The 18,595-nt window shown below is 43.6% G+C and overlaps 1 protein-coding gene across 1 annotated transcript; it reads right to left on the reverse strand.

Annotated features, from left to right (window-relative positions):
- On the reverse strand, positions 3,525-4,914 carry LOC8060096 (universal stress protein PHOS32). Its single transcript, XM_002458722.2, has 4 exons — positions 4,548-4,914; positions 4,344-4,453; positions 4,112-4,230; positions 3,525-3,853 (listed from the first exon to the last, which is right to left on the reverse strand). Exons 1-4 carry the CDS (start codon positions 4,717-4,719, stop codon positions 3,778-3,780), a joined length of 477 nt encoding a protein of 158 aa, XP_002458767.1. The 5' UTR covers positions 4,720-4,914; the 3' UTR covers positions 3,525-3,777.

Here is an 18,595-nt window from a genome sequence, read left to right on the forward strand (position 1 = left end):
GGAGAAATAAAGCCGTGCAAAAGAGCACGAGGGAGTGGTTGGGCATGTTTGAGAGGAAGTATCGGAGCTTATATTTACAAGGGCATTTTTGTAATTTTGCACACGTCTTGATTTGCCGATCCTAGAATTGTAATTATTCTGGGATGAAGGAAATATTTCCACTATCCTCCCAAAAATTTTACTTCCAACTGTAGCTTAATATATATATAAATGCTAATATTTAAATTATATAATAAGTATCATTATATTAACAATAAATATATTTTTTGTAATTAGGCTATTTTAAAATATAAATATTGATACTATTTTTTATGGGCTGAGACAAATTTATGAAAGTTGGACTTTGTTTAAAAATCTAGGAGCGGATGCAGCTGCGCTGTTGCAGTTCCATTTGCAATAGCATTACATTTAGGGCCCCTCTAGAATGTTTTTTCTCGACCACATAAAAGATTTACGTGTCTTTGTAAAGATATAGAGAAAAAATTTTAATACAATTCGTCTTAACGGCGTCCTAAGGGTACAGGAATTATATAGAAATTTCACAAAATTCAGTACACTTTTCACAGAATAAACACATGAATTGGAAAAATCCTGCGATCCAAAATGGGCCCTCAAAAGTTATAGCGGCGTAGCTACAGCAAACTGCCTGATTCTTTTTTCACAGGAGATTTTTTTTTGAAACTTTTTGGGATGGAGACCCTACTTATCAGGAGTTAAACTGACTTATTAAGGCCTTGTTTAGATCATTTTTTATTTTGACACTGTAGCACTTTCGTTTTTATTTGACAAATATTATCCAATCATGGAGTAACTAGGCTTAAAAGATTCGTCCCGTGATTTACAGGTAATTGTGCAATTAGTTATCTTTTTTATCTATATTTAATATTTTATGCATGTGTCGAAAGATTCGATGTGATGAGGAATCTTATAAAGTTTTGGGTTTTTGAGTGTACGTAACAAGGCCTAAACTACTCAAGGGGCTGCGAGTGACTGTGAGCAGGGGCCCAGCCGCACACGTAACAAAAAGGCGGCTTTAGGAAACTGCAGTCTTCACCACTTTCGGCCTTGTTGATGGGAATTTTTTTTGATTTCGCTACTGTAGTATTTTCGTTTGTTTATAGTAAATATTGTCTAATCATAGACTAACTAGGGTCAAAAAAATTCGTCTCGTAATTTACAGACAAATTGTGTAATAAGTTTTTATTTTCATCTATATTTAATGCTTCATACATGTGCCGCAAGATTCGATGTGACGGAGAATTTTGAAAACTTTTAGATTTTTGGGGTAAACTAAACAAGGCTTTAGAACAACTGCAGTCTTCACTTGGAAGCCTGGGAGAAGCGCATCTGATGCGCATTTTTTTTTGCATCTGGTCCTTGTCAGCATTTCGCTAAGGTCTTGTTTAGTTGCCTCAAAAATCAAAAAAATTTTAAGATTCTCTATCACATCGAATTTTACGACACATACATAGAGCATTGAATATAAATAAAAATAAAAATTAATTGAACAGTTTTTCTGTAAATCGCGAGAGAAATCTTTTGAGTTTAGTTAGCCCATGATTGAACAATAATTGCCAAATAAAAATAAAAATGCTATAATATATCCGAAACCAAAAAAAAAATTGATAACTGAACAAGGCCTAAGTGCCCAGTAGGGCAGTAGGCAGTAGCCCGCTGTTCAAGTGGGACCATTTACCCGCCATGTCCCCGTGGTCAGTGACCAACCTCCGCTTGATGGAGCTCTGAACTGAAGGCCCAAGGAGGCAGGGGCTCCAGACGACAGTAATCCACGACTAATCACAATAAGTGCTAGTACTATCTGTGCAACAAGATTGAGCTTCCGTGTCCCGTCGTTACTCGTGTTTGGTAACGATGAAAGCGTGAGGACATTCATGGGCTATTGGGAGCTTGGATAGGCATGCGGCATGCCCCCATTCAATCAAGAGAGTCCAAACAGCAGCCCTCATGGACGTCACACGCCAGATGTGAAGCGAGAAGCTCCGGAACGTCATACGACAAGGCACGCGTATGGGCTGGCCACCGGCCGTGGTGCAAAAACAGCAATCCTGAAGCAACACCTCACATGCCGCGGACACCGACTCGGGGGGCCAACAGTTTTTCCTGCTGAAAGCAAAATGATGGGACACAGGAGGATTTCTATGTGTTGCTCGCAAATACACTGCTAAAAAAACTTTACTGAACTGAGTTTCAGCCTGTAAACTCTCATACGCGCATGTGAATAGCTGTAGAAAAACTTGAACTTCAGAAATTTTCAGTTAGCTGTAAAAACTTTACTGAACTGAGTTTTAGTTTTGGTAGTTAGCCTAAATTCCGATCACGTCGTCCACAAACTCTTCTGTCTGAATTGTTCGATTCTTTAGGAAAAGTCACACTCACACCCATGCCTCTAATCAATCTCCTCCCACCCAAATACTACAGTGAACACTATCCGCCGACGGCCGTGCTATCCTTGCCGAGACACGATAGGCCCCAACTAATCCCACCGCAAAAGGCCCCGTTTTCGTGCTCAAAAGTTTCGATTCGGCGTTATGATGACGCCTCCTCAAACCTCAATCAATCAGCCGTCCACTGATTCCCTCGTCGACAGCCGTAGTGTGCTCGGTGCCCGATGCCATGCTTTCCCTCCATCTTTCTGTCTAAATCTTCCGTGCCCGTCTTAAACATGCGTGTACCTGGCCTATTGACCTGCCTTCCACTTCCACTGGTTCACTTCTCCGGTTCTCCTTCTCCGGCTCGGCCTTCTTGGCTGCTCTGCTTGGCAGCTGAACAGAGGCCCGTGCCTGCACTGCGCAGCAGCGATGAGGGACTGGGCGCCGGCGATCATCGCGACGGCGCTGTTCGCGCTCCTGTGCCCGGGCGGCGTCCTTCAGATGCCAGGCCGGCAGCGGCCCGTCGACCTCATGAACATGAAGACCAGCTTCCCGTCCATGCTCGTCCATGCCATCATCTACTTCCTGCTGCTCATGCTCTTCATCGTCATCCTGCAGCCTCATCTCTACATCTGATGTGAGCGTACGTGTGTTTCCCGCCTTGCAGAGGCTCCTAGCATGTTTTAATTTCTTGGGGATGTAGTTTGGGCCTTTATTAGCTTTGTAACTTTACGGATCAGAGGATTATAGTATGTAATATGCCTCCTGAAAACTTTTAATTTGGTTCAGAGTTTCAGACTTCAGAGTGTCAATCTATGCGGACCAAAGTTTAGTGTCAATTTTTCGTCTCCTGCAGCATGGCGTGCATGGTTTTCGAGAAATCTCTGACAGAACATAGCACAATATGGCAACAGCGTAGATTTTCAGTGTCTGATTCTAATTTTTGACAGGAGCAATTCGAAATTCATAAGAGTGACCAGCGCAAATCTGTGCACCTGCCACCTGTTAGTGTTCTGCTATGTGTCCCCTTATCTGATCTCATATAGCACTACTAACCGTAACTCAAGAAATCCTTAGGACGGCAAAGCGAGCTATTAGATTAGTTTGCGGACGTGTAGGTAGAAAAGATACAGATTTAGACCACAAGCAGAATCATCCTCTGTTAAATGGTTTAGCCATGATGCTGTCCACAGAGACTTTCTCCTGTATTGATACAAGCTGAGCAGTTTCGCCACAAAGAAAAAACAAAACATGTCCAGTTACAACAACTAGAGATCAAACAAATTGTGGAGTGCTAACAGCTGAAAGTAAGGTGCAATAGTATCGGGCAAATTGTTTGGGTTTGTCAAGCTTAATTGCAGATTCATATTGCTGGGAAGGCCAGCCACTACTTTGACTTGACGACGGTCACAGGGCATGATGCATTCGACAGCACATAATTCGTCACACTTCCCAGCAGAATCCTGCAGGTTCATCCGAGCAAATAAAATAACGCACGGTCAGAGTAAAACATAAGGAAATCTAGATACGCAGGTGACGCGCATTTTGTATCTATCATTTCGTCGGCACATTCGAATCGTATATGACTGCGTTTCGTGTCCTCTGAATCATGAACAACACTTCGTCTATGAAGATTCTCAGAACGTCGAGCAGGTGGTGAACCTGAACGAACGTTTGTTCAGGAAAACTGCTAACGCCATTGCTGCAGGCAGCGTGCGTACCTTTGGACAGATCCAAGGCCACGGCTGCCCATGACGAGCGACTCGAGATGGAGCTCCTCCACGGCGTCGCACACCTTCTCCCTCGGGTCACCCCAGTACATCTTGATCACCACGCACAGCTGTTCGTCCAGCATGGGTGCACGCGTGCAGCAACAACAACAACAACAACGGGATCATCAGTAGCACGCTCACCATCTAGACGCAGCTGCAAGCGTTGAACAGCAGCACGCACCTCTTTCTGCCGGGCCACGGCGCTGAGCGTGTCGAACACCTCGGGGTCCTCCGGCATGTCGTAGCGCTGCCTCACAGGCGGATCCATGAGCTCCTCGAGCGGGATCAGCGCTGCCATCGATTCAAACTCAAATCCAAATCGAGCAGCTAGCTAGCTACGAGTATAAGGCAAGGGCCAATCGAGTTCGCAGGCGCAGCAGCTTACGCGATCCGGTGCGGGACCAGAGGGTGTTCTTCGCCTCATCCTTGCGGTGGTGGCGGATGTGGAGGAGCACGAGCGTGTCGCCCTTGCAGACCAGGTTGTCGGTCGCCCACCGCAGCGCCTTCTTGCTGCTCGGCGAGAAGTCCATCGCCACGCCGATCCTCCGCTCCGCCATGGTTACCGCTTAGCCGGCCGCAGACGTTCCAATTCCTCCTAATCACGGTCTCGTCGTCCGCTAGATTTTCCTTTCGCTTTCACTGCGGCTAGGGCATCGATCTCTCCCGTGACAAGCTTGTGGTTAATTTCGTCGGGGGTGCGTGCGTGCGCCCGGCCGCGGATCGCGCACTTGCCCTTGTGTTGGGCGAGGCGAGAGACGCGCGCCGCGGTGCGCGGACGGCCTGTCACGGGAGGCGCGCGGGTGAACGCGACGTGGCCTACTGCAGCTGCAGGCTGCAGCGCCGCGCGCAAGGACGGGCGGGTGGGGTGGATGGGTTTGGGTTGGGTTCGCCGGTTCGGTTGGGAGTTGGGACGTTGGGTAAGGAGGGGCGCGTCCACGGGGAAATACGCATGAATTGGGCCCGGCCCATAGGCCTAGATGCCTAGTGGCCCAAGAGCAACTTCGGCATGTAACGGAGGAGCGCTTATCGTTTCCGTGGCAAGCGCAATCGCGCGTGGGTCATCAATTAGCACGGGTTGTTAGAATTGATCCAACCCTAATCCGTGCCTTTGCTCGCCGACTCGCCGCCGCCGCCGCCGCCGCCGCCGCCGCTGCTTCCAGCAGGTTCATTGCCCGATAGGCTTTTCCCTCCGATTTTCATAGTTTGTTTGCTAGTGGTTATACGGAGATTAATGTTGATGTAGGTACACAATGGGGGTGTTCTTTTTCAAACTCCAAAAGGGAACGTTCAAGGTTCATTCTACAAAAAAAAGAGAAGAAAGGCCCAGGCATCCTAGTTCAAGGTTGAAAGTACTATTTGTTGAATGGCTATGAGAGAAAAATACTGCTAATTCAACAGATAAGCTCAAACGAACAAGCTGTTAGAAGTTGAGTCAAAAGAGAAGCGTGTGTTGTTCACGATAGTGATATAATTTGCTGTTATGTAACAGATGTTGCTCTATGTATGGTAATACGGTGCAAGTGAGTGCTGGATCATGATTTTCCTCTTACATGTTAGTAATAGTGTCCCTAATGTTAACATGCATATCTGGAGATTTTTAAACACTTACCATATTTTCTGTGCAATATCATATACTCCCTTCTGTCCATGGAAAAATGCAATTAGGGATATGTGCAAGTCAGAGTAGTTTAAATTTGATTAGATTTTATGTCTCTAACTAAGTTTATTATGAAGATATATTTCATATTGAATTTAACGATGTTTATTATAATTATTAGTAGTTTTTTATTTTATATAATTCTAGTTAAACTTTAAATTGTTTGATTTCATAAATGCATTGGGATCCTCTGCAGAAGGGCTTGGGTCCATGGAAACCGTGTGTTGGTATATATGTTAATGACCTCAGTACTGCATATATAGGATCGATATCCTACACATATTGTTATCTGATGTCTGGTCCTTGTTAGGTTCGACGAGAGCAACTAAGTCAGCTACGATTCGACGACAACAACAACAACAACCAAGAACATCGAGGCCTGCTGACGGTCTCCGATACTATGGATGGTCCTGGCCTAAGGTCGTTGGCCTTACAGCAAGTGAGGCTAAGAGTAGGATCGAACGAGATTGCCCGGGAGTCTACTGTCAAGTGGTCTCCGTGAACCAATTGCTAACCATGTGTTACTGCTCTGGACGCGTTCGGCTCTTGGTTGATAGAAACGGCACGGTTGTTAAAACTCCTCGCGTTGGTTAGGCCAGATATCAGATATGCTTGGTTATATTGTCATCAGACGAGCTGCCATTACTGTTCTTACATTCGGTTTTACACTTTTACTATGCGCTTTCATAGACCTGCAGATTCAGGTTGAGTTAGCATTTCTATTTGCTCATATCTCCAATCCATACAGTTTTACATGGTTTTGATTGCGTGTCAATTCTCGATTGAAATAAACACGGGGAGATGCTTTGTCTTTGTGAACTCTCAAAACCAGTTCAATTAATTCTTAGTGGGGCTAATGTAGCAGGGCTAACAGCAACTTTGTAACTTTGTTTCCTTTCGTCTTAATGAAACACGGGCTCTTTAACCCGTTCGCGAAAAAAAATTAATTCTTAGTGGGATTGTAATTGGTTACGATGTAGGGTGATTACGTTTTCAGAATCTGGTGCTCATTTTGGATCCAGTGTCTGTTGGTCCAAAGTTTTACACTAAATCTATCGCTCACTCGAGTGTTTCATCGTGTCATTGCACTCGATTTTTTTGAGCCCTCATCTTCTTCGTCCAATGCTTCCACCCTCTTCTCTGGCAGCAGCGGTGGTGATCGAGCTCGCATGCGTCGACGAGGTAGGCATCCTCCTCCTCCTCCTCCTCCTCCTCCTCGACGCTGGCTAGGGTTTCGGCGAGCCTCTCCGCTCTTTCTTCTCCAACTCCGATGGGTATAAAAGGGCTCGACCGAGGGGAGGTAGGTAGGCTAGACGGCATGGGCGGATCCAGTGGGTGGCACGGGTATGGCATGGCATACCCTAGATCCAGCCCAAAAAATATACATGTAAATTTCGTACCTAACAATTTTTCATCTATTATATCGAATCTTTAGACACATGCAGACGAAAACAAAAACAAATTGTATAGTTTGGTTGTAAATTGCGAGACAAATTTTTTAAGCCTAATTAATCTATAATTGGATACTAATTGTCTAATAAAATGAAAATGCTACAGTAGCTAAATTCAAAAACTTTTCAGAACTAAACAAGGCCTTGATAAAAAAACTCTACTCCCTTTGGTCTCGCACCTGCTCTCCGCTGCTCCTTCCAAATGCACGATGGACGCATGACTTATACCATTTAGGCCTTTTTACTTCCAAAAATTTTACAAATTATTTTAAAATTGCTCATCACATCGAATCTTGCGGCACATGTATGGAGCATTGAATATAGATAAAAAAATAACTAATTGCACAGTTTGCCTGTAATTTGCGAGACGAATCTTTTGAACCTAGTTAGTCTATGGTTGGACAATATTTATCAAATACAAACGAAAATGCTACAGTGTCTATTTTGTAATTTTTTTCAACTAAACAAGGCCTTAATAGTTGTGTACCGACTTGGATATTTTTTATGAAATTCTATCAAATTACTAAATAAATTTTGCCCGTTTGTATATAAAATTTTTTTGTTCGGCATACCTCAAGCAAAAATCCTAGCTCCGCCACTGCTAGACGGTGAGGATAGTGGTCGAGCGGTTTAGGAGAGCTAATGGTGGTAGAGACGATCGGGCCAGTTGGGGCATGGGGTCTTGCTGGAATTGGAGAAGATGATGAATTGCGAGCTCGCTAAAGTTGAAGAAAATGGCCGTGGTGGAGATGAAGCGGGAGGCCGCTGCGGGTGTTAGGGTCTGTTGCAGCTCCACGAACACTAGTGCCCGTGGCGGGATGGTGGATGGCAGCAAGGATCAGGAACCAAGGTGGAAGATAAAAAGTAAGTCAGATGTCACAACGCGTGAGTGCACGGTAGACAGGCCTAAATTTTATAGATTGCTTGTGATGATAGCACAATTCCCTTCCGTTATTGTAGTTCACAGCCCAGCCCATCACAGAGACTGTTTTGTACGGAGTACGTTCAAATAGTATTCGCGGCCCGGCCTACATAAAACTAAGAGCCTCCCGACCACATAATTATCGGGCTGAAAAGTTGCTAGTCTTCATGCAACCCTCTCCGCAACGAACCTCTGAATTTCTTGACAAAAGCCAGGTTGCCAGGAAGCAGTCAGCTCAAACAGCCAGAAGATGAGAAGACTCCGGCCATCTTCCTCGGTGATCCGCATATGGCAATTGACAAGAGATAAACACGTCACAATCAGGGCTGACAGTAGTGTGCACGGTGCACCTGCCTCAGCTGTTCAACAAGCAAGCATCTGGCACTGCTATAAGTGTAACAGGGGAGCCGTCCCACTCGCGTTTGTTTGTGGTCAGCTCCATCGGTCGCTCGCCGCCGCTACTTCACCATCTCTCCAGCGGTTTCGGTGGCTCAAGTCTCCGGCCATCGTCACGCACGGCACGTCCAGGTCTTTGGATGGAGAGGCCGTATCTGTTCCATCTGCTGCTGCTGGTGCTAAGCGCTTGGTGTGCACTAGGCACGGCTAGCCTGTAACTCGGACGTCCTTGTCCGGCGAAAAATCCGCCCCCAAATCATTCGGGCTCGTCGTCGTCGCCCGGTGGTCACCGGTTAGGTCGCCGGAATGAAAAAACAACGCCGCACCATTAACGGGCAGCCGAGGGCTCGAGAGGCCGAAGATTATTCGCCGCGACAGTTCAGAATGACAGCAGGACACGCAACGCCTCTCGTCGTGTCTTGTCGACATGCCTCCAATGATGATTTGGTGCACGTACAGTACTACGTCAGATGCAACATTAAGAACGGGTTACCACACGTACGGACCGTGCGCTCCTCTCTTCTTTTGGTTGATTTGGTGGGGTTAGGGGCTGATTGCGGGGCAAGTCGGCGTTATTAGTGGTTTCCGTCAGCTGCTCGGCCGGGCAAAACTTCCCGTCGTCGAATGCCCAACTGCAGGTACAGTGCCCGTACTTCCTTGTCCCTGGCCCTTGCCGGATTATATTACAGAGACTCTGTCAGTCTATGATGGCGGTTTAGACTTGAGATTATAAGACTTGGATTGCACTTCACATCACCTTCGAGAGAAAAAAAAAGGTCGTCTTTTTTCAGAACAGCTCCGTTGAATGTACCACGACGACGTCCTGAAACCAGCAAAGCAGCGCATTTGTTGGTGCGCTTCAGGTCCTGCTGTTTTCTCACGACAAGCAATTCCGGACAGTTACTGCCGTGGAATTAAGCGGGTAGACCTTGGGTACCGATCCTACCAATCGTATCGGCTTATCAGATGAGATAAGAGGCCACGGCACACAAGAGGTCGCTCACGTTTGGCTCCGTTTGGGATGGATTTGGTCTACGACGACACCACGGCAGATGTGACCGTGATTGCCCGTGCCATCGAGCAACGCCTTGCCTGATTCTATCACCCCAGAATTCTAAAAAATTCTAAGATTTTTCATCACATCGAATTTTTAAATGCATGTATAGAGCATTAAATATAGTTTTAAAAATAATTAATTGCATAATTTGTCTATAGTTTGTGAGACGAATCTTTTAAGCCTAGTTAATTTATAATTAAACAATAATTATCAAATACAAATAAAAGTACAACAATAGCCAAATCTAAATTTTTTTTACTAACTAAGCAAAGGCCTTATTATTACCTATAGCGACTTCTCATGCTCATGAGCACAGGCAAATATAGCTATCCCAACCCTAAACATAGGGCCGTCTCTATAATTTTAAGGGCCTTTGGACAGACATAATTACAAGGGCCCATGAAACTAATTTTTAGTATGACCACTGAAGTATATAATATGAAAAAATAACTTACACCATATGTTTAGTTTGTAGAAGTTAACGATAGTGTGACCAAAAAATAAAATAACTATTATGTTTATCTCAAAAAAAACAATAAAGCTTCAATGTTGCGTAAAAAATCATCTTTGAGCTTTTCTTATGCAAAATTTTCAAAAACTATATCGAGAAAACCAAACTATTTCCATCGAGAATAGGAAAAGACATTGGCCTCTCATACATTGATGTGCTAAATATATAAATATATCTACTATATCATAGGCCCTCTAGTGACTTGGGGGTCTCCTCCTATACGCTCAGAAGTTGTAGTGTAATTTATGTTTGCAGCTCGTAATGGTAACAAACATTTGAAACTTTATTCAAATATGAGGCAGTTGTATAGTCTAGTTTGATCCAGAGGATCGACATCAATAGATGTATTCAGGTACGAATGGCAAAGAATGATATACTATTTTTGACTCTGTCATCGCCTAGGAGTATTCTGATTGCCAACGAGACGCTGACACTGTTCCATTGAGCCAGTCTAGAAGATGTGGCTGTGCTCTGCGGCGCTGACGTACCGAGGGTATTGGACGACAAGGCTAGCTGCGGCCCACCGTACGTATGTACCTCAGTCTTTACAATCGGCTCCACTGGCCCTCTTTTTTTTTTTTGTTCAAACCTTGCTGATCACAGCTGCACGTAACTGAGACAGTTATTCGAATTACTGTCCATCTTGATACAGTCTAATTTAGCTCCTGTTTCCATCTCGACTACAATACGACAGCCTTTAAAATAAAATACTAGATACATGGCCGTACTGGAAGTCTGGAACGCTGGAAGCCTGGAGCATGGAGCCGTCAACAATGAGCCGCGTTGTGTGGGTGTCGCTGCGCTGTGCGTGCAACCGTGCATGTTGCCAAGATGCTCGTCGTGTAAAGTTAAGCAGCCGACGATTCCTTTCCCCTTTTCTTACGAACAAGGGAAAAAAATCCGACCGGTCCGAGTCCGCCGAGGCCTTTTGTCCCGGTGACGCAATGGATGGCACCGAAAGCGCGCGTGCGGGCGGGCGGTCGCCGCGGCCTCGCGCACGGTAACGAATCGGGCGACGCCAAGAACCGGCGGCCGCAACACTGGCGCATGATCTTCTCGCGGTTTTGCGGCGGCCGCAACACTCTGCTTTCTCTCTGTGGAGTGGAACCGGGTGGTGACTGCTGTGCACTGTGCTGTTCTTTTCGCCGTGATCAGGTGATTTTGGAAGGCTGTGATGTCCCACTATCAGACTATCGGTGCACGTATGTGTTGCACGTACGTACTGGAAAATCTCTGATACAGATATTTTTCGAGCCAACTAGCACTAGCAGAATTTGGTGGATCTTCCGACAGATATGGAAGTTTTTGTTGGCGCAAATGATTCGGGTCTTTGCAATAAAAAAAATGAAAGGATTTCTCACACGTTCCCACAGATATAAAAAAAATATAGAAATATGTTAGAATGTGTATTGTCTAGTTCGATAGCTTATATGTTTATAGAAATATATAACTTTCGGACGTGGATATTATAATTACATGAGCTAGTGAATTTTAATTATGTATGATAGTAGATTACCTAGTTAAAGTTGCATGTTGAGATAAATAGATAATGAAATATTGCTTTATAAAAAATATAAGGTGAGTCAATATGGATAGGACAAGCTTTGTCCGGCCACGAGATATCGTGATCGGATTGTTAGAAGTTTGTTACGACTAAACAATGTATCTCGCATTCCAGATAGAGAAAAGAGATTAACAATGTGTCCCGCATTCCACATCATGTTGCAGTACTTTCAATAGTGTTTTTCTGTCACAATACATCGACTTCACATACTTTTTGTCAGCCAACAATATTTTCTCTCACAATACATCAATAAACAATATTTTCAGCCACAACTTTTCAATCAAGCGAACAAGCTCGCAATTGTCGGCAACGGCACATAGACCCTATTGCGGAAGAACAATTGGATAGGAGGGACCTCCATCCAAGCAACCCCAAAACGTTGAGAACGAAACGGTGGTCGAGGCAGTGACGAACCGGACTTGGATCCAGCAAATCCGAGGGATTTCGATACCGGTCATTGTCGTTCAAAGCTAACTTCTCGACTTTTGCTAAGTTAAACTTTTTTTGAACAAAATGTTCTTTTCTTATAAAGTTTATCAAAATTTTAAAGTTTAACCGATACGAATTATAGGAGTTAAAGCATTGGAACCCCATAGAAAGGATTGTGCTCAATGACAACTAGTGATATGGAGGTGGGTAAATTTTAACAGGTACTTCATGTATGTATCTAAATATTGGATGTGATGTGAGTTAAAAAAACAGGAGCAACCAAATAGAATCTTAATATAGACTATTTATAAAACTATAAACACAGCTGAAGAATAGTTTACAAGAGAAATCTTTTGAAATCTAATTAATCATTGATTGGACACCAATTATCAAATAAAACAAAAATGCTAAACTACTTATTAAACGGTCATCCTAGTTGAGTCGATGTTGAAAAAAAAAACATACTGTAGCCTAGGTCAACATGATTTGCGAGTAGGCGGTGATAGACTTTGAGTTAGAGCAATTGTAATAGCTTGGCTACTATTGTTGGTGAAGCTATTCTAGAATTTACATAGCAAAAAATAGACTTTAACAATTATGTTATATGTTTTTATAAAATATAAAGTTAGCTATCTCCTAATTTTCAATGATAGCCAACAACTAAAAATAGTTATCTGATTTTATAAAATAACAAAATTATTATGGATCTATTTTTTAAGAATTTTATTATTTTATAAAATAATTAAATAAGAGAATTTAACTACTAATTTTAACAAAGTTGTTCAAGTTGCTCTTACAAAACCTGCGCCCGCCGGAAGTCGCAAGCAACGCCAAAAAAAAAAAAAAAAGAACTGCAACACGGCACCTACTTGGCTACTTCGCAATTTTCGCTAGGCAGAGAGATGTGTGAAAAAGGAGAAAAGCGACATTTTAGTTAAATTAAATTCTTTGCTTCCACGCGAAGATCTAGGATTCAAAGCGGGGCCGAGGCGTCATTAGCGCGTAGCATCAGTGTATCACGCACTGCGTGAACACTGAAGTGTGCAAGATGGACACTAGCATTTTCTTTTCTTTTTTACTTGACGAAAATGGACAGTTGCGTTGAGTTTTCTGTTGGAGCACTACAGCGATAGATACGCCTCGTTCTTAATTACCCAAGCATCAAATCTTACACGTGGCTCCAGTCTTGCAACAAGTATGCTTTGCTTTTCGTTTGTGGAAAAGCATTATGCTTCCGTTTGAAGAATCCAGTTTCGTTCTACAACCAAAAGGCGCCGTTGCAACGAAAAATATCTGTACCAGGTTGATAAAGATTGGTAGAATATGAATATGTGATTCGGCCGTTCGGGCGTCACGACGCATAAACGGAGCAGAAAACAATGTCTGTCGACGGGATTCTCTTCACGCTAGTTTTGTATATTAGATAGATGGGAAAACGATATAAGATATTTGACTTGACTAATGTGCACCTAATATTAATAAAGTATTTTTTGAAAGTAATAGCAAGACCTTGCATTTTAATTAAGAAGAATAGAATTGCCTTATTTTATAAGGTAATCAGAGCTAAAAACTATAAATAAACACAGATTAAAACACAGAAAATACCCACAATATCACGACATCATAGTATAAAAATATTAATCTATCTACACCTAAAAAGACTCTAACATTATCATCTACTGGTGATACCAAATCATGATTTCTCCTCACACGTCTGTGTTCGTTACAAATCACACTTTACTCGGAGCTCAACCATTCGCATCCTATCTAGCTCCGATACAAAGACCATATCCACATGTTCATACTACCTTCTTTACATGCACGTAAGACTAATGGCCTTAAATCATCAACGAGTTATTGCTTGAAGCTTTATCTAAAAGTTGTCTCTATAGAAAATGACTAATAATTTTAATATTAACACTACTAGTACTATATAAAAATCTGGTTTTGATAATTTTAATATAAATAAACAACATTAAGACAGTATGGATAGTTATGTTAGCTTTAATTAATAGGACCAATGATTTATTATATGGTTTATAAGGAGCTGTTAGTCAACTTCTTAAGATATGTCCATGATCAGTTCATTATCATTTTGTGAATATACTAGTTGCATTTATTAAAGGTATTATAAGAAGTTTGTTTCTAGACTCCTGCTCCGTACTCCGCAATGACTTGTACATACTTTTTTCTACTGCAGAGCAATGTCCTCCCATCCTGCCATCCATGCTTTGAGGCCTCATTTAGTTCGTGAATGTTTGATTTAACTACTTTAATATTTTATTTTATTTTATTTCATAATTAGTATTTAATTATAGACTAATTAGTTTTAAAAAAATTGTCTCATAAATTACATATAGCTATATAATTACATAATTAATTTTTTTATTTATACATTTACATAATTAATTTTTCTATTTATATTTAATGTATTACATATATGTTTAAATATTTAATGTAATGAGACGAAAATAATTTTTTTTGCAAACTAAACAGAACCTCATCAACAGAGTTGACTCACTGCATGTTTTTTTTTTTTAAAAAAAAGGCAACCGCGGCTGTTTGCTCGGCAACGAAACAGTGGCGTGGTGGGGGCCACGACGCGACCGCACCGTCCCGGTTCCGTGACACTCGCCGGCGTTGCGTTGAGGTGAGGACGTCAGGTGTCTCGGGGGTCGGTCAATCGGGCAGCGGTGCCCCCACAGCAGTCGCCACGTCCCCATCAGTCAGTCAGACCGACGTCACATCACAGAGATGAGCACGACGTGACAGCCATCAGAGTGTTTACGGAGGCTCCTGCACCAGCTGCACATGATAATGTTTACGGAGGCGAACCGTTACTGTGGACAACGCCGAGTGCCCGTCGACACGAGCCAAACCAGCACAACCCTAAAAAACCAAAATTTTTTAAAAATTTCTCGCCACATCAAATCTTACGCCACATTCATGAAATATTAAATATAGACGAAAATAAAAAATAATTACACAGTTTACCTGTAATCACGAGATGAATCTTTTAAACCTAGTTACTCCATAAGATAATGTTTGTCAAATAAAAACGAAAATGCTACAGTTCTGAAAACTTTTCAGTTTTCGAAAACAAGGCCCAGTTCCAAAAATTTTTGCAAAATCGACACTGTAGCACTTTCATTTGTATTTGACAAAAATTGTATAATCATGAACTAAATAGGCTCAAAAGATTCGTCTCGTCAATTGCGACAAAACTGTGTAATTAGTTTTTATTTTTATTTATATTTAATACTTAATGCATACGTCTAAAGATTCGATGTGACGAAGAATCTGAAAAATTTTGCAAAATTTTTTGGAATTAAACAAGGCCCCAGATGCGATGGTGCTGCGAGTGTTCGGATAATCGGCGGCCTGGCGAGTGCCTGATGATACACTGGTACAGTGTGATGAAAGCAACTCTCAAGTATCCGGAGAGTAGAGTTGCCGAGTCGGCGTCACGAGCCGGCTTTCTTGGCGGACCTGACGCGTGTCCATCGTGCAGTCCAGGTTACGAGTAGTGTATTCACTTGCCCGCTGGACGGCAGTGGACCGTGAAGAACAGGAGACACGGCTTAATCCTTTGACTTGCTTCGGCGATCGCTGTCCCAGATGGCAGATCAGTGGAGCGTGGCGAACTGGCAAAATATAAAAGATTGGCGCGGCACGACTCGTAGTGGCATTGCAAGTTGGCGCCGGCGTCCTTCAAATTTTGAAGTACTCGCGGGGAGCCGGTGCTGCCGTGCTGGTCAACGTTGGCACGTTGCTCTCTCTGCTCTCGTTGAGGCTGGGCTCGTCCACTGGGAATGCCAAATGGCGTCAGGTCGTCCGGCGGGCTGAGCACAACCTCGCCTCGCTGAAAAAGGGAGTCGGGTCAAAGCACTTTCGTCACCCCAGGAAAACGCCGTTTCTTTCTGTACCTCTCGACCTTAAATGTGTGCTTTCTTGCCGTGGAGCAGCAGAGCGCCCATGGGGGAGGCCTGCACAGCTTTTGAGCGTAGACATGCAAAGTATTCCCTCTGAGAACTACCTGAATATAGATTCGTGGATTTGTTTTAATTGATTTTTTTTTAAAAATACATCAAAATTTATGAAACCAAATTAGTATCATGGGATGTATCATAAAACATATTTTTGTAAACCAAAATTTATGAAACCAAGTTCGTTAAATTTTTAAAAAACGAATTTTAATATTCTATGAATTTATTCATTTGGGAACAGTAGAAGTATTAAAGCATTTAGGATATCCTATCAGATTTCAGCCCTTATACAGTTGCAAGGTTCCAAAAGTATTGGCGGGAAACTCTTAAACTTTCGGATGCAGCGGAACACGATATGGCGGGAAAGCAGTTCCCGCGGTATGTGTAGTATAAGCGCAGAGCTGCTGCACCAATAGTCGGTCAGTGCGGCAGCTAAGGCCTTGTTTAGTTCACACCGAAAACCAATTTTTTTTAAAAAAATTCTTCATCAAATTAAATCTTAGAGTACATACATAAAACATTAGATATAGACGAAAATAAAAACTAATTACACAGTTTGCATATAAATCACGAGATGAATTTTTTGAGTCTAATTAGTCTAAAATTAGATAATATTTGTAAAATAAAAACGAAAATGTTATAGTGCCGAAATCCAAAAAATATTCGGAACTAAACAAGGCCTAAATCATACACGATCTCTTCGCACTGCACATTCATGGTGCAAAAACACCCGCGTCGCGCAGGAGTGGAATTTTCTGTACGAAAGTCGCAACGCGCCCGGGGTAGTGCCGACATTGTGCGCGCCCGCAGGCCGCAGCAAAAGGTCGCCACTTCGCCAGCTCGGTGAGGGGTGCCATCCATGTCCGGTGCCGGGGGAGCCTGCTGCTTGCGTGCCGGTTTGGTGACAAATGCCATCAAACCCCAGCAGCTCTCCAGGGTGGCACCATCCTGGCTGGCATCCTCCATCCATGCCCCCTTGTTTTACAAGCACGAGGCTCGCTCCCCCGTTGTCGAGCAGAGCAGTGGCGTGGGAACGGCACGGTCTGCTAAACACAACCAGGCGACGTGCTTGCCAGGTGGTGCTACGCTCGACGTGCCGGAAACAGAGCCATATGCTCGACAAAGAAAAGTCGCGCCCTCTCTCCTCGCACGGCTAAAAAAATCGGCGACCTGTGCGCGCGGGTCTACTCTCCGTCGTCTCAACCCAAAGCTTTTCTGTCTCTTCTTCCCTACCCTCGATAAGCAAGCCTACATCTCAGAAAACAACGCATAGTCGTTGAGTCGCGAGCCTGGGATCGTTGTTCTGTTGACCTGTCTGGTAACCACCATTTCGCTAACCTCTACAGATTGACCGTGGTTTCGGTTCTTCGAGCGAGAGGTTTGGAGCGCACGTCGGCCGCGCCTGCCTACCCCTGCCGGCCACGTTTTGGCTTCCGCGATTAGCCACCAACACTGCCGGAGCGCGATCACGGCAAAAGTACGCGGTGGCGTCCGACGTTGTCGGCGCCACGCTTACACGTTTCTTTGGGCCCCGAAAATGCAGGTGCCTCATGCTATTTCTGTTCGCCAGCGAGAACGCAGAGGGGAACCGCGCGCCATGCCGACCGATGATTAGCATGGCGAATTGGCGATCGGCGGTTGCGGCACGATGCGAGAAGCATGGCGCCGGCGCTAGGTAGTCAGGGACGGCCACGGCACCCGCCAGCCAGTTCGTGCGGGGTGCGGCGGCGCATACCGGACGGATGGGGGCATGGGGCAATTTCCTGTTGCCACGTAGGATGCCCTGGCAAGACCAACAGAGTCTGAGAATTTGCTGATTTGAGCCACGTCAGCGGCGCGGCAATCCTACGGCCCCTGATTATTCATGAATCATCACCATCGTTCAGACTGTACGCTGTTGCTGCCCAAGAGGGCGGACCAAAATATTTCATCCGCTGCAATGGAACTCCGTGCGGAGAGAAAGAACCAAAACGAAAAAAAAATTAGGAGGTGTTTAGTTCTCCTTTCACTTAAAAAATTTAGATTTTAGTTCATCGTTTTTGCATAATGGAACTAAATGTGATGCAAAATTTTTAGCAAAAATCTATTTATTTTTCATTTTGGATTTTAGTCTCGAGAGGTAAAAAAATCCAAAAGAGACTCGAGAGGCTCTCATGCAGACAACAATTCTGTATTTTAGATAAAACTAGATAAAACCCTGAAAATTTTGGTATTTTGTATTCCATCGTTCTAAAGAAGTTGAAATTTTGCATTTTATTGGGAAGTAAACACTCAAAGCTTAAAAGGTCTGTTCGGATCACGTGATCTAAATTTTAGTTGATTAAAGTTACTTGTTGAACTTTAGACCACTTTAACCTTTGTAATTTAGTAGGCTAGTATATTTTCAAAGGGTGAGCTACAATTTAAAGTTCACTTTAGACCACATATTTACGGTCTCAAGAGTTAAAGTGATCTAAAATT

This window comes from Sorghum bicolor, chromosome 3 (assembly GCF_000003195.3).
Source record: "Sorghum bicolor cultivar BTx623 chromosome 3, Sorghum_bicolor_NCBIv3, whole genome shotgun sequence".
Lineage (NCBI taxonomy): Eukaryota > Viridiplantae > Streptophyta > Magnoliopsida > Poales > Poaceae > Sorghum > Sorghum bicolor.